The 27,922-nt window shown below is 35.9% G+C and overlaps 1 protein-coding gene across 2 annotated transcripts in view; it reads right to left on the reverse strand.

Annotated features, from left to right (window-relative positions):
* EFCAB2 (EF-hand calcium binding domain 2) overlaps positions 1–25,570 on the reverse strand; it is a 111,410-nt gene extending 85,840 nt beyond the window's left edge. The window contains exons 1-2 of one of the 2 annotated variants that reach the window (XM_056816056.1): positions 25,322–25,570; positions 23,457–23,540 (exon numbers count right to left, since the gene is read on the reverse strand). In XM_056816056.1, the coding sequence (XP_056672034.1) occupies positions 23,457–23,540; positions 25,322–25,346 (109 nt within the window). In that variant the 5' untranslated portion in view covers positions 25,347–25,570. The remainder of the gene's footprint in view (positions 1–23,456; positions 23,541–25,321) is intronic. The other variant, XM_007481522.3, reaches the window with a different exon arrangement.
* Positions 25,571–27,922: the final 2,352 nt, after the last annotated feature.

Genomic DNA, 27,922 nt, shown 5'->3' on the forward strand with positions numbered 1-27,922 from the left:
AAACACAAGCAAATAGCAGAGTGGATAAGAATCCAAAACCCTACCACATGCTGTCTACAAGAAACACACATGGGGAAGGTAGATACCCGTAGGGTGAAAGTAAGAGGGTGGAGCCAAATCTATTGGGGATCAACTGATAAAAAGAAGGCGGGAGTTACAATCATGATATCCGACAAAGCGAAAGTAAAAATAAATCTAGTTAAAAGAGATAGGGAAGGTAATTACATCCCAATAAAAGGCAGTATAGACAATGAGGAAATATCTGTACTCAACATGTATATACCAAATGGCATAGCATCCAGATTTCTAAAGGAGAAACTAGAGGAGCTCAAGGATGAAATAGATAGAAAAACTATACTAGTGGGAGAGCTGAACCTTCCTCTCTCTGAACTAGATTAATCAAACCAAAAAATAAGTGAGAAAGAGGTAAGAGAAGTGAATGAAATCTTAGAAAAATTAGAGTTAGTAGACATGTGGAGAAAATAAATAGGAATAAAAAGGAATATACCTTCTTTTCAGTAGCACATGGTACATTCACAAAAATTGACCATGTATTAGGGCATAAAAACATTGCAAACAAGTACAAAAGAGCAGAAATAATAAATGCAACTTTCTCAGATCACAATGCAATGAAAATAATAATTTGTAAGGGAACATGGAGAGGTAAATCAAAAATTAATTGGAAATTAAACAATACGATTCTCCAAAACCAGTTAGTTAAAGAACAAATCGTAGAAACAATTAATAACTTCATTGAAGAAAATGATGAGACATCCTTTCAAAACCTATGGGATGCAGCCAAAGCAGTACTCAGTGGGAAATTTATATCCTTGAGTTCATATATTAGCAAATTAAGAAGGGTAGAGGTCAATGAATTGGGCATGCAAATTAAAAAATTAGAAAGCGAACAAATTAAAAATCCTCAGATGAAGACTAAATTAGAGATCCTAAAACTCAAAGGAGAAATTAATAAAATTGAAAGTCAAAGAACTATTGATTTAATAAATAAGACTGGAAGCTGGTACTTTGAAAAAACAAATAAAATAGACAAAGTACTAGTCAAATTAAAAAAAAGAAAGAACAAAACCAAATTGACAATATCCAATATGAAAAAGGAGACCTCACCTCTAATGAAGAGGAAATTAAGGCAATCATTAAAAACTACTATGCCCAATTATATGGCAACAAATATGGCAATCTAGGAGATATGGATGAATACTTACAAAAATATAAATCGCCTAGACTAAAAGAGGAAGAAATAAATTACCTAAACAACCCCATATCAGAAAAAGAAATTGAACAAGCCATCAAAGAACTCCCTAAGAAAAAATCCCCAGGTCCAGATGGATTCACAAATGAATTCTATCAAACATTCAAAGAACAACTAATCCCAATATTAAACAAACTATTTGACAGAATAAGCCAAGAAGGAATTCTACCAAATTCATTTTATGACACAAACATGGTACTGATCCCAAAGCTAGGCAGGTCAAAAACAGAGAAAGAAAACTATGGACCAATCTCCCTAATGAATATAGATGCAAAAATCTTAAATAGGATACTAGCAAAAAGACTCCGGCAAGTCATCACAAGGGTTATCCACTGTGACCAGGCAGGATTCATGCCAGGAATGCAAGGGTAGTTCAGTATTAGGAAAACCATCCACATAATTGACCATATTAACAAGCAAACTGACAAAAATCACATGATTATCTCAATAGATGCAGAAAAAGCCTTTGATAAATACAACACCCATTCCTATTAAAAACACTAGAAAGTATAGGAATAGAAGGGCCTTTCCTAAAAATAATAAACAGTATATATCTAAAACCATCAGCAAACATCATCTGCAATGGGGATAAACTAGAAGCCTTCCCAATAAGATCAGGAGTAATACAAGGATGTCCATTATCACCTCTATTATTTAACATTGTACTAGAAACACTAGCAGTAGCAATTAGAGAAGAAAAAGAAATTGAAGGTATTAAAATTGGCAATGAGGAGACCAAGCTATCACTCTTTGCAGATGATATGATGGTTTACTTAAAGAAACCTAGAGAATCAACCAAAAAGTTAGTCGAAATAATCAACAACTTTAGCAAAGTTGCTGGATACAAAATAAACCTGCATAAGTCATCAGCATTTCTACATATCTCTAACCCATTTCAGCAGCAAGAATTAGAAAGAGAAATACCATTTAAAATCACCCTAGACAATATAAAATACTTAGGAATCTATCTGCCGAGACAAACACAGGAACTATATGAACACAACAAGAAAACACTCTCCACACAATTAAAATTAGATCTAAACAATTAGAAAAACATTGATTGCTCATGGGTGGGATGAGCTAACATAATAAAAATGATAATCCTACCCAAATTAATTTACTTATTTAGTGCCATACCCATTGAACTACCAAAAAACTTCTTTAGTGAATTAGAAAAAACCATAACTAATTTCATTTGGAAGAACAAAAGATCAAGGATATCCAGGGAAATCATGAAAAAAATAAAAATCAAAGGAAGGAGAACTTGCAGTCCCAGATCTCAAACTATACTATAAAGCAGTGGTCATCAAAACAATTTGGTACTGGCTAAGAGACAGTAAGGAGGATCAGTGGAATAGACTTGGGGTAAATGACCTCTGCAAGACAGTATATGATAAACCCAAAGACCCCAGCTTTTGGGACAAAAATCCACTATTTGATAAAAACTGCTGGGAAAATTGGAAGACAGTGTGGGAGAGATTAGGTTTGGATCAACACCTCACACCCTACACCAAGATAAATTCAGAATGGGTGAATGACTTGAACATAAAGAAGGAAACTATAAGTAAATTAGATGAACACAGAATGGTATACATGTCAGACCTTTGGGAAGGAAAAGATTTTAAAACCAAGCAAGAGTTAGAAAAAAATCACAAAATATAAAATAAATAATTTTGACTACATCAAATTAAAAAGGTTTTGTACAAACAAAACCAATGTAACTAAAATCACAAGGGAAGCAACAAACTGGGAAACAATCTTCATAAAAACCTCTGACAAAGGTCTAATTACTGAAATTTACAAAGAGCTAAATCAATTGTACAAAAAAATCAAGCCATTCTCCAATTAATAAATGGGCAAGGGACATGAATAGGCAGTTTTCAGATAAAGAAATCAAAACTATTAATAAGAACATGAAAAAGTGTTCTAAATCTCTTATAATCAGAGAGATGAAAATCAGAACAACTCTGAGGTATCACCTCACACCTAGAAGATTGGCTAACATGATAGCAAAGGAAAGTAATGAATGCTGGAGGGGATGTGGCAAAGTAGGGACATTAATTCATTGCTGATGGAGTTGTGAATTGATCCGACCATTCTGGAGGACAATTTGGAACTATGCCCAAAGGGCACTAAAGACTGTCTGCCCTTTGATCCACCCATAGCACTGCTGGGTTTGTACCCCAAAGAGATAAGACTTGTACAAGAATATTCATAGCTGCACTCTTTGTGGTGGCAAAAAATTGGAAAATGAGGGGATGCTCTTCAATTGGGGAATAGCTGAACAAATTGTGATATATGTTGGTGACGGAATACTATTGTGCTCAAAGGAATAATAAAGTGGAAGAATTTCATGGAGACTGGAACAACCTCAAGGAAGTGATGCAGAGCAAAAGGAGCAGAACCAGGAAAATATTGTACACAGAGACTAATAAATGTGGTACAATCTAACGTAATGGACTTCTCCATTAGTGTCAATGCAATGTCCCTGAACAATCTGCAGGGTGCTAGGAGAAAAAACACTATCCACAAGCAGAGGATAAACTGTGGGAGTAAAAACACAGAGGAAAAGCAACTGCTTGACTACAGGGGTTGAGGGTATATGATTGAGGAGAGACTAAGTGAACAACCTAAAGCAAATACCAACAACATGGAAATGGGTTCGAATCAAGGACATATGTGATACCCAATGGAATCTCGCATCGGCTATGGGAGGGGGGGAGGAAAAGAAAATGATCTTTGTTTCCAATGAATAATGTTTAAAAATGACCAAATAAAATAATGTTTAAAAAAAGGCAAAAAAATAATAAATTATTACTGATATTCTAACACCCTAAAAAAAAAAAACAGTGGAATTGCTTGTTGGCTACAGAACGGGGGGGGGGGGGGGGGAGGAGGGAGGAGAGGAAGAAAAGAACATGAATCATGTAACCATGGAAAAATAGTCTAACTTAATTAAATTTTTAAAAAATTTTAATTAAAAAGATTTTTTAAAAATTAAAACTGATGTTATGGCTCTATACCCTGAAGAAAATACATTTGGGAATATTATTGTACTTATGGTTGCATTAAGTTTTCTGTATACATAGCCTATATACACAGTGATAGGTAGTTTTAATAATTTTTCCAGGTATACACTATATGCAGTATATACAACATATGTGTATACATATGTAAAACATGGTTTGTGTCTACATGTATATATGTGAAACATGGTTCATATATATACACATATTTATGTGTGTATATTTTTATTTGTACTATTTTTCATTCTATATATTCATGTATATATTGGCCAAAGTACTTTTATTTTATATATAAAATCAAGTGATGAATATAGAGAGAGAGAACAGAGATATAGATGTGGAGATATATTACATCTATTCTCCTCCCCTTCTGTGTTAAGACTGCCTGAACATTTAGAATTTTTTATTTCCAACACCAAATCTTCAGTTTTTCTGAGGGAGTTCCTTAATGATTTGTTCAATTTCTTTTTCTGAGATGGGATTAAGTAATCTAGGCATTTTATATTTTTGTAAATATTTGCCCATTTCACCTATATTGTCATATTTATTGCAATATACTTGGGCATAGTAGCTCTTAATAATTGTCTTAATTTCCTCTTTCATTAGAGTTGAAATCATTCTTTTTATTTTTGATACTGTTAATTTGATTCTCTTATTTCTTTTGTTTTCATTAGATTTAACAGTACTTTATTTTATTTGTATTTTCAAAGTACCAGCTCCTAGTCTTACTTATTAGTTCAATAGTTCTTTTTACTTTCAATTTTATTAATTTCTTCTTTAATTTTTAGGATTTCCAATTTTGTTTTTATAACTTGTTCTCTAATTTTTTAAGTTGCAAGCCCAATTCATTGATCTCTTCCCTCTCTATTTTGTTGATATAGGCCCTCAGAGATATAAATTTTCCCCTGGATACTATTTTGGCTGTATCCCATAGATTTTGATATGTTGTCTCCTCATTGTCATTCTCTTCAATGAAATCAGTAATTATTTCTATGTTTTTTGACCCACCAGTTTTGAAGAATTAGATTATTTAGTTTCCAATTAATCTTAAATTTGCCTCCCCATGAACCCTTATTAATTATAATTTTTATTGCATTATGATCTGGAAAAGTTGCATTTATTATTTCTGCTTTTCTGCATTTGTTTGCAATGTTTTTGTGCACTAATGCATGATCAATCTGAAAATGTACCATGTACTGCAGAAAAGACAGTATATTCTTTTTTATCCCTGTTCAGTTTTCTCCAAATATTAACTCTCATTTTTCTAACATTTCATTCACTTCTCTTATTTCTTTATTTCTTTTTTTTGGTTTGATTTATCTAGTTTTAATGGGGAAAGTTGAGGTCCCCCCTAGTATGGTCTTACTATCTATTTCCTCCTTGATCTCATTTAGCTTCTCCTTTAGAAATATGGATGCTATACTATTTAGTGCAGATATTATTTCATTGTTTATATTGCCTTTTAGCAAGATGCAATTTCCTTCCTTATCTCTTTTAATCACATCAATTTTTACTTTAGCTTTGTCTGGTATCAAGATTGCTACTCCTACTTTTTTTACTTTAGATGATGCATAATAAATTTTGCTCCAGCCTTTTACCTTTAATGTTTTTGTCACCCTGGCGCAAATGTGTTTCTTATGAACAACATATAGTAGAATTCTCGTTTTTAATTCACTCTGCTATCCACTTATATTTTATCAGTGAGTTCATCCCATTCAAATCTTCAGTTTTTGACCCTTGGACTAACTTCAGAGAGGTCAAGATACAAAGAAACTATATATCAGAGAGAGAATCAAAAAAAGTTCTCTATTTTGAAGATTGAATTTAGCTATCTCCTGATTGTAATAATGAAGATACTTAGCTCTTTCTTTATTGTGAAGATAAAATTATAATCTCCTGATTGTAACAATGAAGGTATTTAGCTCTTCCTTAATAGTGAAGCTAGAATTTTAAGCTACAATCTATTTTTAGAATTAATCACAAAAAGTTGTTAACTACAAAAGGTAAACTTACCAAAAGAGGTGTTAAGTAACCCAAAAAGATATAATCTAACCAAAGAAGGTGAGAACTAAAGAGTGAGCAGACCTGAAGAAAATCTAACCAAAGAAGGTAAGAACTAAAGAATGGGCTGTCCTGGAGAAAAGCATCTGCTGTGACTGGTAGATGTGAAATTTAGGGGAGGTGACACAAGAGAAAAAGATCTTTAAAAGGAGGACCAAAAGGCAGAAGGAGATCATTAGATCATTTGGACATTCAGATTCAGACATTCAGATCCATTGGGACTCAGACATTCAGAAAGTCATTCCGAGATTCGGGCACTGATTCGGAGGAGCGACTGGAAGACAGACCCTTGAGGAACAACTGGAAGGCAAACACCCAGACTTCTTTTAGACTGTCACCATTGCTGAGTGAAAAGCTGACTTAGTGACCCTGCCTTTCTGGAGGCGTGAAGCCTTCAGGTAAGGCCCAACTTCTTGAGACTCTCTTCCCCTGGCTGGGACTTAGAAATTCTAACTGGTATAAGAAGAAGTCAGAGTTTTTTCTCTCTCTCTCTCATTCCTTAATATCTTCCTTCTATTGTAAATATTATAAATTCCATACCATAAATTCCATTTACTTTAGTAATTCATTTTGGGATTTAGAAATTAAATCCCTGGTGACCACCAAATTAATTAATATATTTCAGAGTCCCAACCAATTAATTTTAACATTATATATATATATACTTTTAAGAGCCATATACATAACACTTAAAGCTATAGTACATTGCTTATATGCCACCACTTTTCATCTCAATTTGAAGAATCAGTAGCTCAAATTTAAATTATTTACCTTTATGTTGACTTATGTGGGTGCTTGGCTTTCTAATTTACTGTAGTTTGCCTTTAATGAATGCTTAAGAAAGATGTTTCCTTCTCTGAAAAGAATTATCGAGACTGAGAAAACAATGTACAGCTTTGGGCGTGGGATAGAAAAAAGATGCTCCACGACAACATGTTTCAGTGTAGGAGGAAAGCTTATTTGAATGCACTTCCTGGCTCCCCCTTATATCTTCAGTGTAGTTTATACAGTATATGTTCAGTGTAGTTTAAACACACACACACACACACACACACACACAGAGATGAGTGTTAGAGGTCTTTTAAAACTAGCTAGTTTCTTTTTCTTCTACAATTGATTTCTTCTTAATCAGTCTAAGAGCCAAATTTTTAACATCTTCTGCCATCTCTTGCACCATGGAAACCATGAAATTCCTTTTTTAAAAATACTCAAACCAAATGAAAATGCTTAAAAATATAGTCAATGACAATGCCTGGGATTTAAATGTCTTTTATACTATTATTCTGGTGCAATTACAAAGTGATTTTGGTCAAATTTAAGTTGGACAAAGCCAGAGTTTGTTTACATTTATTTTGTTCCCTATTTTACATAATTGTTCATCAGATCCTTACTGGGACTTTTCAGAAAAGTTCTTTAAAGATGAAGCTATTGCTTAGCACAAATTTTTAATTAAGAAAAAAGAAGACAAAAAAATCAGGACCAAAAGGAAATGTCCACTTTAAAATAGACCATTTCAACCTGTTTTTATTGTTGAATTTTTAGAGAAATTGGTTATACCTACTGTATCTCATAGATTCAATTATAAGTGAAGAATTTCATTTTTACCTCACTTTTATTTATTCCTCAAAAGTATGCTTACAGTGAAATAAAATAATTTTTAAAATCATTTCAAGTGCAAAATAACTACTACTTGTTTTTGTGACATTATAGACCTCATTGGAGTCTATTAAATGACATGGTATGGCCAGGAACATAGAGTAGTCTACAGTGAATATTTTCCATTGCCTTATAATTTCACATTAGACTCTATCTACAAGGCCAACAATATGGAATGAAGGAGACTGATGAAATGTAAAAAATCCCTGGATTTGACATCAAAGAAGCCTATGGGCTCTAATGCTACTCTTCCCACCTTTTCTCCAGGCAATTTTGGAAAAGTCACTTAATCTTTCTGAACTAGATAGAACTGATGCTGAGTGAAATGAGCAGAAGCAGGAAAACAATTTACACCATGGCTACCATCATTGAAAAGGAAAAAAAGCTGTGAAAAACTTAATAATTATGATCAGTGCAATGACTAATCACGACTCCAAAAGACCAATAATGAATTACGATTCCCACCTATTGGCAAAGAGGTGATGCATTAGACGTGCAGAAAAAATATCCCTTATAAAATATAGCCAATATGTGAATTTAATTTTGCTACATTTATTTGTAATATGGGAGGGATTCTTTTTGAGGGGAGGTGAAAGGAGTCAGAGGAGCATAATAATACTGATATCAAAAATAGGGGGGAATTTTTAATGATCAATAAAACATTTTTTAAAATACACAGAAGAGATAATACATGTATAGCCCAGATTAAATTGCTTGCCAGATCTGGAAACAGGGAGAGGAAGGAAGGAAAGAGACAAAATTAATCATATAACTTCAGGAAATTTATGGAGAAATTTGTTATTACATGTGATTGGTGTGTGACCCTGGGCAAGTCACTTGACCCCCATTGCCTAGCCCTTTCTACTCTTCTGCCTTGGAACCAATACACAGTATTGATTCCAAGAAGGAAGGTAAGGGTTTTAAAATAAATTAATTAATTAAAATAAAATAAAAATAAACAGAAGAGAGAAAAGGGAAATCCAGAAAGGGAAACCACAATCAGCAGTGTTAGAACTCTCTAACTCAATTTAATATATACTTTTGGGGAAAAAAAAGTATATAAGAAGACTCAGTATCACATACAACTTTTTTAATTCTTTGTATAAAATGTTCATGTTTGTTGATATATGTCAAGTTCACTCATTTAAAATGTTTTAATCAAAAAAGAATATTTTAAAAGGAACATATTGAACTAGATGAATTATAAGGTTTCTTATGGCTTATAATCATATCTGTTGATTTTTTTTTAGTCACAGAAATACAAAGATACAAAATAGTACAGCTTCTTGACAGATAGCTGGTAATAGATATAATATTGCATTACAGTTAAATGTTGGAAAGGAAAATTGAATAACTTTCCTAATGTAACCTCAAAAGAGATAAATTACAAAATTACAAATGTTGAAGATATCATTATCAGAATGAGGGAGATGAATTATCTGAGAATGAAAGCTGACTTTCACAAAATCTGAAATAACAAACATTCCTATTATTAGACATATACCATCATTGCCCAAAAGTCTGTGTACATCTTTGAAGCATTTAATCAAGCACTTAAAATCCTACCTGAAGAAGTTATGATAAAATAATAGGTCTCAAGGGATGACTTACCATGAGAACTGTGGAAAGCATATAACAAAAGGCATATAGAAACGCCCTCAAGGTTAATTAACTGATAGTACAAATAATGTTACTGTTCAAAGATATATGCCATGTACTACTAGATAAACATTGAAAAGTAATCTAGAACATGTCTGATCTTTACTAAAAATTCTTAAGAATTCTCAGTCCAGTCTGATTGTGAAAAACCACCTAACATAAAAAGCTACATTTACACAAGATCCAAACTACTGACTCAAAAGTGGGGGAAAAAAGCTCATTTCATCATCTCTCAACATGTTATTTTTGAATAGAATTTTGGAGAGAATTGGACTGAATCTGGGGATTACACAAACATGGTTTTATGTCTTATCAAAAAGCCTTAGAATATTTCATTTTTGAATATTAAATTTTGATTAGAAAACTTACCAGGTTTTAGAGCTATTACATTAGTATTTGATGTGAAATGGAATTTTACACATCAGCACTGAGAACAGAGGTGAAAAAGAGACATCCAGCTTATCACTTATATTCCTCAAGATCCTAGACAATTTAATTCTTTGTACTTTGCATAATTTAATTTTTATATTAAAAATCATGGGACTTCTCTTAAGATTAACAGATGTCACCATTAAGCCTTTCTGATATTCACATTTTTCTTCACTTATTTCTTAGTTGTAACCTCTGTTCAAACCTAAATACTTAGTCATGTCTTCATATTTACTCTTTAAATACTAATAGAATATCAAGATATGTCTCTATGACATTCATATTTGATAATTTTATTGTTAAATTATATATATATGTGTATATATATATATATATATATATATATATCTTCTTATTGGCACCTTATTTTTAATCTTTCAAATTCCCTTCATTTGGTTGTCAATTTCCTGGTAGTAATGTGACAGTAAGTGAACATATAATTTTAGGTGTGGTATCATGAGGACTAGGGAAAAAGAGAATTCATTATCTCTACATGAAATCTAATATGACACAAAAAGGCATCCAAAATTCACACTAAATTATGAAGTTTATATGAATTTTCCTGTATAACTGTCTTATCTATAATACACAGATTTCTCTGCATTAATGATATTTTCCCAAGAAGCATTTTTATTTAGACCTTCTCAATCTATTTTTCATTTGTTTTTTCCAAAGAGCCTTACATAGCGGCACATTCTTCTTGCATTCTCTTTTTAAAACCTCAACAAAGGGTTAATCACAATAACTTTAAAATTCTATTCTTTTTTACTTTTAAGAATTTTAAGCATTAAATTCCTTCATTTCCTCTAAATTTCCTTCTTACAATTTAAAATTACTGGATAGGAACCCATTCGTTATCACTACAATTCAAAATGGCCCAGTTATTTGAGTTAATTATCCTTGATTATTAGAAAGGTATTATGTTGATGGGAGAAGGAGTAAGAGCTACATCTGGAGAAGGGATGTCAAGACACTAATCATGGCTTCAAAACCTATTGAAGTTCCCTATCATCACGGGACTAGATTCCAATTGGGAAAATGCACTAGACTTGAAATAATAAGAGACCTGGGTTTGACTCCTAATTCTGCCACCAATTACCAATGACCCTGGGTGAATGATAAAGGTGAAGTTCTCTATAGGCTTCATATTCTTCAATTGCAGAATGAGGGTGACAAATCCTTCTCTACGATTACCTATAAGGGCAAAGGCCCATCTCTGATGCTAACATTTTAGTGGTGCTGCTCTAAGATAGGAAATCTCATTGCTTCCAAAGAAGTTGGCACACAGAGATTAATGGAGAGGCTGGGATGAGTGGGAACATGAAGAAAAACAGGAGTCAAAAATGTCACAAAGATGGGTTGGTCATATGGCAAGAGCAAGAAATAATATAGGACATCCAAAGCAAAAAAAATACATTTTTTTCTGATGTTTTGAGCTTTGCAAGCCATTTTATTTTGAATTTTTTTATTAATTTGTTTGTTGGTCACATTAAAATTCCCAGGTATCTCCCTCCCTTCATCTCTCCCTTACTAGTAAAAGAATCACTTAACTAAAAAACTAAGTCTATGTAAACTATGTCTTTCATGTTTCTGTTTATCAGTTCTTTCTCTGGAGGTAGACATTCACAAGTTATTCTTCAAACATTAATTCTATAGCTCTCTATAATTTCTTGGTTCTTCTCATTTTGCTTTTCATAATTTCAAGTAGGGCTTTCCATGTTGTTGTTTTTTAATTAGCCATCACATCACTTTTTACAGCTCAGTAGTATTCTATCACAATTGTATGCCACAACTTGTTCAGCTATTCCCCAACTGTGGTGGGCATCCCTTCAATTTCTACTTCTACAAAGAGAGCTGCTATAAATATTTTAGAACATATAGGTTCTTTGGGAGAAATTGAGGAGAGCCTCTAGCATACCAGGGGAATTCTCTGTGAATAAGGGTTGTGCAGGATAGGCAGGCACAGATGGAAGGAATTCTGCATTGTAAATGGGAAAAACTGAATTGATATGATCACAGATCCATCTGAGAATAAATTAAGTCATGAAAATCAAATTAATTAATCTGTATGAAAGCACTTTGAAAATGGTCAAGTATTCTACCAATACAAGCTATTCATCTTCAACAAAAACTGTAATACTATCAAGCAGGTGAAGTCCCCCACAAAAGTCTTCCTCTGATCCCTCATAGTGATATGGAGATAACTCTTGGTTCTGTAAGGCCACATACACACTGCCATGACCAATCTAGGTGGAAATACTTCCCTGATGAGGCTGGTGGCCAGACTGTTGTCTCAGGAACTGTCTGCCTAAGACCATAGAAACACATCATCACATGACTGCCAGTGGATGAATTTTCTAGCCAAAACAATTCTCAGAGATAATCTACTGAAGATTGGAAGCAGTTAGCTATATTTATGTCAGTGATGGGAGTGTACACACAGGCAAATTCTTGGATCCTAGGATTGAGGAAGTTTCTAGTAAATTAAAAATTAATTCATGTTGTCCCAGGTAGCATTTCCCTTTTTTCCCTGCATAGAAAACATCATTATTAGGGGACCCAAAGCTATAACACATCCTGCCATCCTCCTCACTAAAAATATGTAGGAATAATAAGCTAACTTCATTTTTGAGTATTCTCAAAACATGCTCAGGTGACATATTGGGCAGCACTTGATGTTCAAACTCTTGTTCAAATCCATCACTGATCAGCTTGGGCCAGTCATTGAACCTCAGTCTCAATCATTTTCCTCCTCTGTAAACTGGGAGTGATAATGATGGCATCTACTTTCCCAGGGTTCTGAGGAGCATGAAATGAAATGATGTTTGTAAAGCTCTTTGCAAACCTTCAAGTGCTTTTGCCTGGGTTCTAGGGCTTTAAAGATTCAAGTTCTCTATTTGGGGAACATACAAAATCCTCTTTCCAGAACACTAATTAATGTAACATTGGAGAACAGAGGTTTGCTGTTTGTTTGTTTTTTTAAACCCTTATCTTCTTTCTAAGAATCAATACTTTATAATGGTTCCAAGGAAGAAGAGCTGAATGGGGAAGGCAGTAGGTATTAAGTGACTAACCCAGGGTCACACAGCTAGGAAATGTCTGAAATCATATTTGAACCCAGGACCTTCCTGTCTAGTCTCTAGACCTGACTCTGAATTCACTGAACCACCTTGCCACCCCCAAGAATAGTTTTAATGGAAGTTAGTTTTAGATATCAGCATCATAAGCAAAAATGCAAATAAAAAAAATGATCAATTAGAGGTTGATGATTCACTTTATAAGAGAATTTGCCACAAGTTTCCTTAAAATAGATTCATTCATTTAAAATAAAACTTTATCTTAAAATGAACATATTTAATGAAAGCATTCGGTAAACTAGAAACCAGAAGACCTGGCTGGCTCCTCCTAGCAAAAGTTCTAACACTCATTTGCTGAGGGATCTTGGCCAAGTCCCTTAACATCTTCAGACTTCAATTTTCTCTTTTGTAAAATTAAAAGGGTTAACTGGATATATAGTACCATTATGTAATCACTATATTGACACAATCTCTCCCCGATGAAAATTCAGTAATTCTATTGTGATTAAATTAGATATGCCTTTACTACTAAAATTAAATGTATTTTAAATTGAATCTAACGAAAACCTAAAAACAACAAAGATATGACAAATATAGAAAATCAAAGCAGTAAAGAAATCTAGCTGATAAAGAGTACTGGATTAGTTTAAGGAGAAGGCAGTGTTCCAAGTTATGTTGTCCAAGGTCAAGGATAATAATAGTAGTGATTCATATTTAGATCACAAGTCAAGGTTTACAAAGCTTTGCCCCCTCCCCCTCCCCCAACCATACTCATTTTACAAATGAAGTTGAGTTTCTGAATGTGGCATACCTAAAATCACATAGCAAATAAATAGCAGAGATCTATGACCCACATCTTTTGATTCCAAGATTTAGTCCATAAAGATTCCTGGTGGGATCAAAGGATTCAGAGCTGGAAAACATCTTAATAAGATCCCTTAATTTTGCAGATGAAGAAATTGAGTCTCACAAAGGAAAAGTAACATTCCTAAAGTCAGGTCCTCCCTGACTTCCACATCCTGGGGTCTCTCTTTCCAATGCTGCCACTTAAATCCATCTTGTTTTGGGGAGTATAATTACATATTTATTTCACTTCAATAGATGCACAGAATACAAATGATATATTTGTTATATATTAGCCAAATTTCTGTAAAACAAATCATATTTTCCCAATGACATAATTTAAGATTTGTGTACCTATGGGAAAAGATTCTGCCACAAAAAAATCATGAAAATCCTACTTGGGAATAGATGGAGTCATGGAACTGAAAAGGATATTAAAAAATCTGGCAAGGTGATAAGACTCAAGACCCAGAAACGTCCATTTTGGACATGGCCACTATTTTAATTCGTTTTGCTTGATTAGCTTTATTTGTTACAAAGATTTTTTTTCTCCCCTCCCAGTTTTTAATGAGGGATAGAATGCAGAAGAGACAAGGATTGGAAATAGTGATTTTTTTAAAAGGTAAATAAAACTTTTCTAAATGCACAAAAGAAAATAGGAAAAAGCACAAACTGGACAGTTTTGAAAGTTAACATGAACCTTACTTTTTTTTAAGCAAACTATATGAAATGGAGATTTATGGTTTCAAATAAAATCCTTGTTTGTGTTCTGCTATATATATGTAAATACCCTTTTTTTATTGGTGGTAGTGTTTGAATTGCAAATTTAAAAAATTAAGTGGAAAAAAATAATCTGATGTACCTTATTGCCTCATAGATGAGTACCATCCATAAACATCCCCTATTAGTGATCCAACAGGCTCTGTATAAACATTTTCAGTGTCAGGCAACAACAAACTACCTAATCTAATAATTAATCCTATCTTCAAAAAGTTCTAATTAATTGGAAGTTCTTCTATCAAAATCTGTCCCTGAAATTTCTACCCATCAGTCCTAGCTGTCCCCTTTGGAACTAAAGAGACTAAGCAAAATCTAAATAGCTATGTGACATCAGGTAAATCACTTTTGTGTGCTTCAGGTTATTCTTTTTTTTTTTTAATGAGAAAGTAATCCTCTGCAGTTCTAAAATTCCATTGCTTAAATATCTTTCATTTGAGGTAACCCTCCAGATATTTAAAGATACTGTCTTCACATTGAACTAGCTCCTTACACCAATGTCTGTATGACATGATTTCCAGTTCATCATCCTAATCACCCTTGTTCCAGTTTATCAATGTCTTTTCAAATGCGAGGATCAGGTTCTCCCTAATACTCCTTCCTTCTGGAAACTGAATAGTACAAAATACCATTACCTCCCCCAATAGAAACATACTTCTTCTATTCTGTAGCTTAAGACTGTATTAGCTTTTTTTTGACAACCACCTCATGCTTTCAGCTCATACTGAGTCTGTAAAAGCTCAAATCTCTTTTTTTTTTCTTTACATGAACTACTACCCTTTACCTTGGCAGATTTTTATTTTCTTGAACCAAAGTAAATACAAGGCTTTACATTTATACCCAACAAATTTCACTTTGCTAGGTGCTCTAAAATTCTGCATAGGAAAAAGTATATGATATATAAGTATATATAAGACTATAGACAGAGACTTAAAAAAATTTTTTATTCCTTTTATTTTCTTTCCAGCCTCAACTTCCTAGGAAAAAAAAAGACTACATGAATACCAAAATAAATAAATAAATTTTAAATGAAATAAAAGTTCTTGAATTAGGAGAAAAAATAACCTAGAAGAGAAAATGGTCAACTTTACTCAAATAACATGAAAAAAAACTGAAAAAAAAACTGAAATAGACAATAGAAATTAATGACTTCATAAGATAGAAAAAAATTAGAATATTAAAAGACTGAAAAAAATTGAAGACTGTAACTGTTGTTTGTTTTTCAGTCATGTCCAACTCTTTGTAACCCTTTTTGGGGTTTTCTTGGCAAAAATACTGAAGTTATTTGTTTTGCCATTTTCTTCTCCAGAGACAAAAACTGAGGCAAATAGGGTTAAAAGACTTGTTCAGAATCACCATGATAGTATCTGAGGCAGGATTTGAACTCAGTAAGAGGAATCTTCCTGACTCAAGGCCCAACACTCTATCCATGGCACCACCTAACTACCCAATAGGATCAAGGAGATATAAGGTAACAATCATCAGACTCCTGGAAATTATTTTTTTAATCCTGAATTTTATATTTTTAAAAAATCATAAATTAAAATTGGCCATATCTATTATAACCAGTGAGCAAAACAAAGATAAATACGCTGATCACCTTCTGAAAAAAAAAAACACCTATACATATTTATAATAGGTTTTGTTTTCTTTGCCTTAAAAATGAGAGGGGGGGTAGATAAGAGTAGGAAGAGAATTTGGAACAAAAAAAATGTGCTTTGTGAGAAAAAAACAAGCATTAAAATTCTCAAGAAAATCATAGACAAAATCTAGAGTTTCTATAACAAAGAAAAAATCCTGCAGGTATCCAGAAGAACTTCAAGGAACTATAGTCAGGATCAGATAAGATGTCAGCTTCTAGAATAAACTAGAGGGCTGAAGACATATTTCTATAGAAGGTATACTTACTCTTATCTCATCCTTTATCCAACTGTATTTGGGAAATGGTACTTTGTCTTATATATTTGTGTTAATTGCCTACATATTTATAGATCAGACTTCTATCAGATGTAAGTGCAAAGACTTTTCTCCATTGATGATTTCTAATCCTAGCTGAAATGATTTTGTTCACACAAAAGCTTTTGAATCTTCTATAATAAAAAAAATCTAAATTTTTTATGATCACCTCTATCCCTTGTTTAAAATTTCTCTCAGCCAATAATTGTAAATGGTATTTAGTTCCCATTTCCTATATTTTTTTAACATTTATCTTGTCTAAGAATCCTTACTAAGTATTTGTTCCAAGACAGAAGAATGGTAAGGGCTAGGCAAGTAGGGTTAAGTGACTTGCCCAGGGTCACATGGCTGGAAAGTATCTAGGTCACATCTGAACTCAGAACCGCCAATCTCCAGACCTGCCTCTCTCTATCCACCAAGCCATGGAGCTACTGGGAGCTGTCAAGCAATGACGTCTTGATAGTCACTAGTGGTACCTAAAGAGGCCACAGAGTGGCCCTTGGCAAGATGTGATTGCCCACTCAGTCCCCCTTACATGACCTCTCTCATCAATGCCCCTTACCTATGAAATTGACATGATTACTTACTATTCCCCCTAGTCTCAGAAGGAGTAATGCAAGAGCAAAACACCTGTACCCTAATTCTCTAGAACATCACCAAAAGATCAGACCCTCAAACCCTATCCCAAAAGACTATCATGGGTTAACTTTTACTTAGGTTCATAATCCCAAGTGAAACCACAGTTACAGGCCAAGTCCAGAACTTTCCCACTCACAGAAACCTATTATTCTCATGAAGCCAACACACAAATCAATTATAAAGGCCCATACAAAACTTATAGGCACATTAAGCTTAAATATGCTTCAGTGACTCGATTTCACAAACCAGTAACTCAGAAACTCCCTAGTAAACCATGAAAAATGAACATTATAAATTTGAATGGTGTTCCCAATAATGGGAACCTCAACCTCAATGATACGATTGTTGAACTGTCTTTTAAGAACTTCTGATTATTCCATTTTGTAAAAAAAAAATAAGTAATTTTCCTTGATTGTTTGTAAGCTCAAAACTTCTCACGGGTAATAAGAAAATTATGCCACCTGTGATGAAATCATTTATCTTGTATGGAAGCTTTATGCTATCTATAATCACAATACAAGAATATAGAATGTTAATCAAGTGATTTGTTAAAAGTTAATGTATCACTTTTCTAATTATCTCTCTTTGGACATGTGTGTTGGGTAATGTAGCTGTGTGACATGAAAATGTGTATAAAAATAAACACAAGGCCTGGGGATGGGGGAGCAGCTATCAGATGCAAAGCATTCCCATGGCGGTAATGATTAAGCTGTCTTCCATTTGTTATTTTTTTGACTGATTGTTCACCACCTGTCAGGAACATCTGGAGTCACAAGTGAGGGTGGACCTTGCCCATGGAATGGAGCTGCCCCCCTCCTATTTTCCCTGATTTTTTAATGATATAACCTTTTATATACTAAGCTCCATTTGGAACTGCTTTTAATATATGGTATAAGGTATTCCAATAAACTTTTTTTTTTACTCAAACTGCTTTTTAATTTCCCCAGCAATTTTTGTTGAATAAGGAATCCTTTCCTCAAGTAGTTCATGTTCTTGGATTTACAAAACACTGTACTAATCCAGTCCCAAGTTTCTAACTGTCTGCTGGACATCTCAATCTGAATAGCCCACTAATACATCAAAATTCAGAGGCAGCATGGCAAAGAAGGTGGCATCAGAAATCTTGAGTTCCTATCTTGCCTTTGACTTGTCCTAGCTGTGTAATAAAGGTCAAATCTCTTCACTCCTCAGAGCTTCAAACCATGCTCTAAACCCATAAATTATAGATACATTGAGATCTTGAGATCTGTATAAGGTGAAGAAATATTCAGGCCTACAAAATCATGGGCAAATTTTGATCAATGGTCCCCAGACTTAGCAAAAGCCAAAGAGATATTCTCATCCATCTTTCTCTCTCACCTGCTCTAAGTTCCCAGCTTGTAGATGATCTCAAGGTACAGCCAGGTGTTTACACTTAACATTTGTTAAATGTTATTAAGTGGCTGTCTCCCACAGGAAAAGCATTCTGAAAGATGCTGAAAATGGAAAAGCAGAAGCAACATGGTTCTTGCCCTTTAAAGAACTTGTAATCCACTAAGGGAGGAAGGAGGTGATGCAAAACAGAGTTTGAGTCACCTGAATGACCAACTAGCATAACCTATATTTGAAAGGAATCCCCAACAAAAGAAACCTGACACGTGGTCAATCATCCTGAAGAACTCCAATACAGGCTGAGGGCCATTACCTGCTGAGGAAGCCCATTCCACTTTAAAATACTTCTAATGGTGAATTAGTATTTCCTGAACTGAGGAAATAATCCTCAATTGAGGAATGGCTGAACAAATTGTGGTATATGGTGGTGATGGAATACGAATGATAAGCAGGATGATTTCAGTGAGAACTGGAAGATCCCTATGTGAACTGATGAAGAGCGAAATAAGCAGAATCAGGAGAACATTGTCCACAGTAACTGAAACATTGTGGGACAATCAAGTGTGAGAGACTTTACTAGTAATAGCAATGCAATGATCCAGGACAATTCTGAGGGACTTACGAAAAGGAATATTATCCACATCTAAAGAAAGAACTGTTGGGAGTACAAATGCAAATAAAAATACATGATTTATCATAAGTTTATTTGAGTATGTGATTTAGGGTTTGGGTTTTATAAGATTACTCTTATAAAAACAAGTAATATGGAAATGGGTTTTGAGTGATAATATATGTATAACCAGGAGGAAGCTGGGTAGCTCAGTGGATTGAGAGCTAGGCCTAGAGACTAGAGGTCCTAGGTTCAAATGTGACCTCAGACACTTCCCAGCTATGTGATCCTGGGCAAGTCACTTAACCCCTATTACCTAGCCCTTACCACTCTTCTGCCTTGGAACCAATACCTAAGTAGATTGATTCAAAGACAGAAGGTAAGGGTTTAAAAAAAAATTTTTTTTTTTAAATATATATATGTATAACCAAGTGAAACTGCTTGTCAACTCCAGGAGGCAGGAGGGAGAAGAGAAGGGAGACAACATGAATCATGTAACCTTGGAAAACTTATGTGTAAATTTGTTACTGGAATAAAATAAATTTTAAAAAAGAAAGTATTTCCTGATATTATTTTTTTTAAACCTTTACCTTCCATCTTGTAATCAATACTGTGTATTGGCTCCAAGGCAGAAGAGTGGTAAGGGCTAGGCAATGGGGGTCAAGTGACTTGCCCAAGGTCACACAGCTGGGAAGTGTCTGAGGCCAGATTTGAATCTAGAACCTCCCATCTCTAGGCCTAGCTCTCAATCCACTGAGCTGCCCCCTTTCCTGACATTATTGACCCTAACATCTCTTTATAATTTCCACTGCTTTTTCGCAAGTCAAAATTTTGAAGAGGAAAAAAATACTAGTAACTCTAGAGATCAGAAAGAAGACCTGAGCAGAGCCTTAAAGGAAGATAAAGAGAAGAAAGATCTAGAGAGATATGGATGGGTTCCTAGGAATACTATCCTATTGTCTAAAAGATGTCTCTCTCTTATTCAATCCCCACCCCACCTCCCTGCAAAAAGTTGAAGGAAACATGCACTTTATTAATCTCCTTCTATGTGCCAGTCATTGTACTAAGTACTTTATAAATATTATCTCATTTTACCCTCACACCAATCTTATGAGGATTATCCCCATTTTACATTAAGGAAACTGAAGAAGCAATCATAATTATTATAGACTGGATCTGAATGCAGATCTTCCTGACTCCAGTCCCAATCCTTCACTGACTATACTACCTAGCTGCCTATAGGTCAGCTGACTCATTTATTTTAAAATGAAAAATAATACCCTTTAAGTATTTAAATTTTAAAATTTTTTTTAAATTTTTTAAAATTATATATTTAAAAAACATACCCTTTAAGTAATTATGCACATATTCACACACACATATATATATGTGTATGTATATATGTATATATACATATTTCAAATTAGATGGGAGTCAATGTGACATAAGAGAAAGGTCATGGGAAAAAAATGAGCAGATATTTGGGTTTTAAGAATCACATCTTAGAGCTAAAACTGACCTTAGATGTCTTGTCCAAACCCCTCATTTTAAAGATGAGGCTGAGATTGCATAACTAGCCTAAAGCCTGCTAATTAATGACTAGGCCTAGAAGCCAAAGCTACTGACTCCCAGTCTGGTCTTGCCACTCTGGGAATAATCACTTCACATGACAGAATTACAGCTGTCAGATATCTGACCTTGTTCAACCTAAAACTGAGGCCCAGAGAAGTCTACTGTCTCATACAAGGTCCCACAATATGCGATAACATAGTTAGATAAATCCAGGTTTTCTGATCTCATATTCGGCATCCTTTCTACTGGCCATTGTTCTAAAGAAAAGAAGAAATGACTTCTCAAGTCCTTGCTTGAAACTTAAATTTTTTTTTAAATATTCTCTTACTATATCACAGCAAAATTAGCACACAAATATCCATGATTAACCTGTTCAGTTGATGACAAATCTACTTGTCATTGCTAAATAATCAAACCAGGTTCTATTTCCTGCTTTGCAGCCAACTAACTAGCTATAAGGCCTAGCTAGGCAAAGTCATTTAACCCTTACAGTAAAGAATCCTTATCTATAAATAAAAGGGATTAGAATAATGAAAATAGCTTTTTTTTTATTTTGTTTTATAATAAAAATTATATTATATAAATAAGTATACTGTGTAATGTAATATTTTAAAATAATTTTTAAAATTATGTTTTTATTGCTTTCCTCGCTATAATCCAGGGACGTCTGAAATAGTATTATCATTAGTCTAATTTAATACACAGTACAACACAGATTTGGAAAGGCTAAAAATTTGTGACATAAATGGTGGAAATGATACTCAAACCTAGGATTTTTATTATGTATTCACTGTTCCTTCTTTTGTGGCATGCTGATTGTTTTTTTTTATTTAGAATATTTTTCCATGGTTATATGATGCATGATTTTTCCCATCCCTCTTCCCTCTCCCCCTCCCCAGCTGATAAGCAATTCTACTGGGTTATACACGTATCATTGTTCAAAACCTGTTTCCATGTTATTCATATTTGCAATAGAGCTATCTTTTAACATCAAAACCCCAATCATATCCCCATCAAACCATATGTTTTTCTTCTGCATTTCTGTTCCCACAGTTCTTTCTCCTAAGTTCCTCTTGATCATCCTGGGTCATTGCATTGTTGCTAGTAGAAAAGTCTATTACATTCAATTATGCCATAATGTATCAATCTCTGTGTATAATGTTCTCCTGGTTTTGCTCCTTTCACTCTGCATCAATTCCTAGAGGTTGTTCCAGTTCACATGGAATTCCTCCAGTTCATTATTCCTTTCAGGACAATAGTATTCCATCACTACCATATACCATAATTTGTTCAGCCATTCCCCAATTGAAGGGCATCCCCTCATTTTCCAATTTTTTTGCCACCACAAAGGGCGCAGTTATCAATATTTTTGTACATGTCTTTTTCCTTATTATCTCTTTGGGGTACAAACCCAGCAGTGCTATGGCTGGATCAAAGGGCAGGCAGTCTTTTAAAGCCCTTTGCACATAATTCCAAGTTGCCCTCCAGAATGATTGGATTAATTCACAACTCCACCAGCAGTGTATTAGTGGCCCAATTTGTGGCATGCCAATTGTAAATTTCCTTATGCTTCTAAAATTATATATTCCAGTTTCCTTGTATAGCTAAAAAAATTAATATAAAAATAAGTTATTTCTTGGGATGTATATACTGTAGCACTGTACTTTCTAGTCACTGAAAGATAGTTGCTTATTTTAGGAAAAGTAACATATCAATATTCATAAATTTCATCAGAATGTAAACTACTTTAGGCCAGAGTCTGATTCAATTACAAATACAAATATTACTTTTACTGAAAATAGATAAATTTATTTGAGTCTCAATTGACTTTTTTTTAAATAAGTCTTACCTTCTATCTTAGAATCCATACTAAGTATTGAGTTCTAAGACATAAAAGCAGTAAGGGCTAGGCAACTGGGATTAAGTGATTTGCCCAGGTAGCTAGTAAATCTCTGGGACAAAATTTGAACCCTGGTCCTCCCAGCTCCAGGCCTGGCATTCTATCCCCTGTCCTAGATGGATGCCCTCTCAACTGACTTTCTGTGACACAGCAAGGTCTTATATCTGGAGCAAAAAGGGGCCTCAAAGGTCATATAGTCAGTCCATTGTCCTTTTACAGATGAAAATATTGAGGCTGAGAGAATTAAGTGATTGACTCCCAAGTTCACACTGTTCCTAATTTCACAGCTCTTTCCACAGCCTAACCTGAGGGCCCATAAATGTTGATAATCTGTTTTGAATTTTTAAGGTGCTAAATGTTAATAAATATTGCTTTCAATTGCTTTGCTGAGATTTTTCAGTGTGCAAATTGTTTATCAACTTCAATATATAACTATGGTAATATTTAAAATATAAGAGTGATTTAATAACCTATATACTGGATTTCAAATTGTCAACAAGTGGTTATTTAACACCTTATTATATATATATATATATGTATATATATACCAGGCAGCTAGTTGGCAAGATGTATAAAGCATTCGGTTGGGAGTCAGGAAGGTTCATCTTACCGAGTTCAAGTCTGGTCTCAGACACTTTACTAGCTGTGTGACCCTGGGCAAATCCCTTAACCCTGTTTGTCTCCATTTCTTCATCTGGAAAATAAGTTAGAGAAGAAAATGACAAACCACTCCAAGAAAACTCCAAATAAAGCCTTGAAGAAAAAACAACCATATATGCCAAGCACTGTAAGAATGGAGGATACAAAGATAGAAGCCAATAAACATTCTTTGCTCTGAAGGAACTCAGTCTAATGGGGAAATCAATACAATAATTTATAAATCTGAACAAATCAACAGTCATATTTAAAATACACAAGAAGGAATAGGCTGGGTTTTTAAGAATCCAAATGCATTTATTAAGCACCTGCTACATACACACCAGGCACTGTCTAGACATTTTGCAAAAAGGCTTTCAAAAAGGGTAAAAAAAAAAGATTCAGGTCCGGAGGAGCTCACGGTTTAAATGGGGAGACATTAAAACAATGATGTGAAAATAAGCTATAGACAGAATAAACTAGAATCAATAATATATGCACCAAAATGGAGGGGCAGGAAATATTGGGAGATGGAGACAACTTGCATTAAAAGCTATCTTTGCAATAGGTAGGGTTTAGGCACAAGAGCCAGGGGGACGTTTTTTCCAAGTGCTTAGTGCAGAAGGGTTTTTTTGTTGTATTTGTTTTAATGTATGGCGATTGCCTGTTTTAGGATCTAGCCCGGAAGGATTAAAAAACGGTTCTTTTGTGGCCTTCCTGGACTGTAACGGCTACATTGCGGCTCCCCACCCCCTCCCCAAGGTCGAGAATGACTAATCTTTTCACCGGAGCCGCAGTTTCTTAGCTTTAAGGCCCTCTTTATTGTGTGGTGAACCCAGCAGAGGAAGAGAGGCCATCATGTCTGCTATCCACAACTTAAGATGGAGGCCGCAAGACCGCCGTGGGCCCGCGCACGCAGCGAAAGCAGCGCGGAGGCTGGCCAGCAGCAGCCCGGACGCGCGAGCAACCTCGGGATTGCAGAGGGGAAGAGTCCCGATAGGGACGGCCTCTAGGCGAGCAGCTCCACCTCTGAGGCCGGGTTTCCTAACGCACTTATCTCGGGGAGGGTATGGGTTCTAGCGTGTGTACTCGTGTTTTTTTCCTCCTCCCCACCCCACCGAGTCTCCAGACTTGTTCTTTCTTTCTCCACAGACAACCCAGGGCTGGAGAGAGGCGCGGCTGAGCAGGAGCTAAATGGCGCAGAGGGGGAGGGAACCGCCGCAGCCTCTTCTGCTCCCGCCCTCACTTTCCTTCCTAGGGGGCAAGATGGTGCGGCCAAATGGTCGTCAGACAGAAGGAGGCATAGCGCGCAGGGGCGATGATTGATAGGGGGAAGGAGGATCTAGGAGGAATCTCAATGGACTGAAGCCTGAACCCTGGGGTCTAGTGAACGGTCACGGCAATCTCCGTCCATAATGTCACTACCGAGGCATCATCTTTTTGTTCCCGAGCCCACAGCAGTTTCCGAACCCGAGAAGAAAAATAGGGAAGGAGGAAGATGGGGTGCGGGGGAGAAGCCGCCGAGGCGTCGCACTAGGACACCACGCCTGGCTTTGGGGTGGGGAAAAAAGACGAAGGGAGGGGGGGATGAGAAAGAGGGGTGGGAGAGGAGGGCAGAGGCTTCCCTCCCCCTGCGCTGGGCGGGGCCAAGGTCACCGCCTCCCCCTCTCCCCACTTCGGTACCCGACGCTTATTACCCCCCCCCCCGAGAGTGGTGCATACAAAGGAGTATAGAAAAGGGATCCCCTTGGGGCGCTTCCCCGAAGGGCTGGAAGAACCTGTGGGAGCCAGGCCGGTCCCTCCATTCCATTCCCTTCCCTGCCCTAGGAGGTTTCCTACCTCCGTTGTCTTTTTCTTCCGCCATCTTGTTGACGGCCCGGTCGCCCTGGAGATGCCAGGTGGCGCTGGGCGGCGGCGGCGGCGGGAAAGAAGAACCGCCTGGATCGGGAGGGGAAGGGAATGGAGGGAGACACCAAGCCCGGCGTTGCTCTAGCCCCAGAGTCTTCCAGAAGGGACGTTCTTCTAGTCATGGGGGAAGGTGGGGAAGTCAAAGACTAGCACTACCCCCTCCAAAAAAAAATCCCCTCCATTAACATTCTGCGGACCTCCCCCCCAAAAAACATAGGCCCCTCCCTTCCCCCCCAGACCCTGGGGTATTGTTAGGTAATTGCCGCCAAAGCCCTCTCTTCCCGCCTTCCACCCGGGGACCTCCCCCGCCCCAACCTTTCTCCCGCTTGTTTCCTCCCTCCCAGGAGTTACCCGGGATAGCTGTTTTTTTTATTGCTAGATTGGGGAAGGGGGGAGGGGGGAAAGGGCGGTTGGAACCGCATAAGAGGTGCAGTGACCGGCTTAGCCTGACTCGGGATGTAGCCCGGGGCCCGCCCCTCCCCCTTCCTTGTCTCCCACCCCATTCCCAGTGGCTAGCAGCCCACGTAGGGCGCGCACCAGGGCTGCTCCTCCCCGAACTCCCTAGCCTGGGGGCCCGAGGGAAGGAGCAGACTCCCGAAGGCCGAGCTACGGGCCTTCCCTGCAACCGTCCCTCCCCACCCATGCTCTCTTCACCGGCGGGCGAAGTTTAAAAAAAAAAAAAAGCTCAAGCTGGATGGCGCGGCGACTTCAATGGAAAACTGGGCCGGGAGCGGGAGGAAATCTGCCATTAAGTTAATGTTCCTGAAGGAGAGGAGCGCTAGCTGTAGTCAAATGCCAAGCTCTAGTTAAAACACTGGCACTGGTGTTGTCTAGGCTACAACGTCAGATACCAGCCAGGAGGCAAAACATAAGGTTCTCATAGCAACAACTCGCCCATATTGCAATACACAGGATTGCATACGTCGAAACGCATGCTTAGCTTTTTAAAAATTCTTTGTCACGTTCTTCTGCCCCAAGTTGCTGTGAAAGCTTCAACTTTAGCCTTTCTTTTTTAGCAGACATTTGTGACTTGGTTTTAATCAGTGTGCAGTAAGTGTTCTTTTTAGGAGGACATTTGAATAATGCTCAAAATATTTTTTAATTCAGCAGTCTCATGAAAAATACACAAGTATTCTGATTATATTAATACTAAATAATGGTCTATTAATTACATGGTACAGAGGTCATTCAGTAAAGCAAATCGGCTTCGTTTTTCCTTGTTAAAATACTAATTTTTATTTTTCTTGGAAAGATTCCTGCACAAGAATAACATGTACAGGCCCTGGGCTCACTAACTTAAATTTGTAATTGAGCCAGAAACTAATCATGTTGGGAGGCAGATTCTTTCAAAAAGTACTAAAACTGCATTGTGTTGTAAAGAACTTAAATTCAAGTATTTTTAACTTATTAAAGATGGTACTGGTAAGTTTTATATTGTCAAACTGAACCTCTTTTTTAAGTTCAGCCCAATAAAATGTTCCCCATCCCCCATATGGATTCAGAACAGTTGAAAAACTCACTTTCATTCCTAGGCATAATACTTACTGATAATGTTTACATAGGAAAAGAAGGGCTGTCCTCTAAGGAGAGACTTTCTGTTGTTGTAATCAACAGGTAAAAGACCAAAATCCATTTTAGCTGTAACAAAATTCATCCTGGAGATGTTTCTCTGGCCCTGGAGGAACTTCCTGTCTTAGATGTCATTGTTCTCTGATCATCTTATGAAGAATAAATTTGTGAAGATTTCACATTGTGCACCACAAAAAGGGTCGAAAGTAAGATGAATGAAATGCTATCAGGTTGAGCAAGTTGTCTAGAGGATGAATTACCATATAGGCTGCAACCTCCCACACTCCTTGTTAGCTGTTCTGGGGCAACCACCAGAGAATTTTTTGTGACTAAATTGGGAGTTCTGGGCAGATACCAAAGTTAATAGATTTCTTTCTTGTAGGGATGGATTTCCTTTTGCTTTCAGTTTCAGCATATAAAGTGGTATTCTTAAATATGGAGAGATTAAAGTAATTACATAAAAGTTGATAGAAAGTAGGGATAATTTTTAGTTAACCAGATTCTTTTCAAATGTTCCTCCTAGAAAATACTAAATGTTTGAAAATTTTAATTTTTACTTTTGAAGAAGCTCTTGTTTAAATTTAAATTACTCCAGCCCACATTGATCTCTCATTGGTCTGTTATTGTACTTTTAAGTCAACTCCTTATAAGGCAAATACACAACTGTTCCCTAATTGTCAAGTGGGGTTAGTCCTTACTATCAGTCCAGCCAGATGGGGGAAGGGGGTTTTGGTCCATCTTTATATCACTTACAACTAGAATGTAAATTCCTAAGGGACAAGAACCAAGGCATACATTTCATTTGTATTGTACACAACTGGTTTCCATCAGGATACCTAGAAAGGGCTAAATTTGGTTGATTAAACTTCGAATCAGATCACTTTAGAGTTACAAGATTTAGACATCCCCTATAAGCCCATACTTAATTATTGTGCTTTAAAGCATTTTCCCTAGCAAACTATA

Source organism: Monodelphis domestica, chromosome 2 (genome assembly GCF_027887165.1).
Source record: "Monodelphis domestica isolate mMonDom1 chromosome 2, mMonDom1.pri, whole genome shotgun sequence".
Taxonomy (NCBI): domain Eukaryota; kingdom Metazoa; phylum Chordata; class Mammalia; order Didelphimorphia; family Didelphidae; genus Monodelphis; species Monodelphis domestica.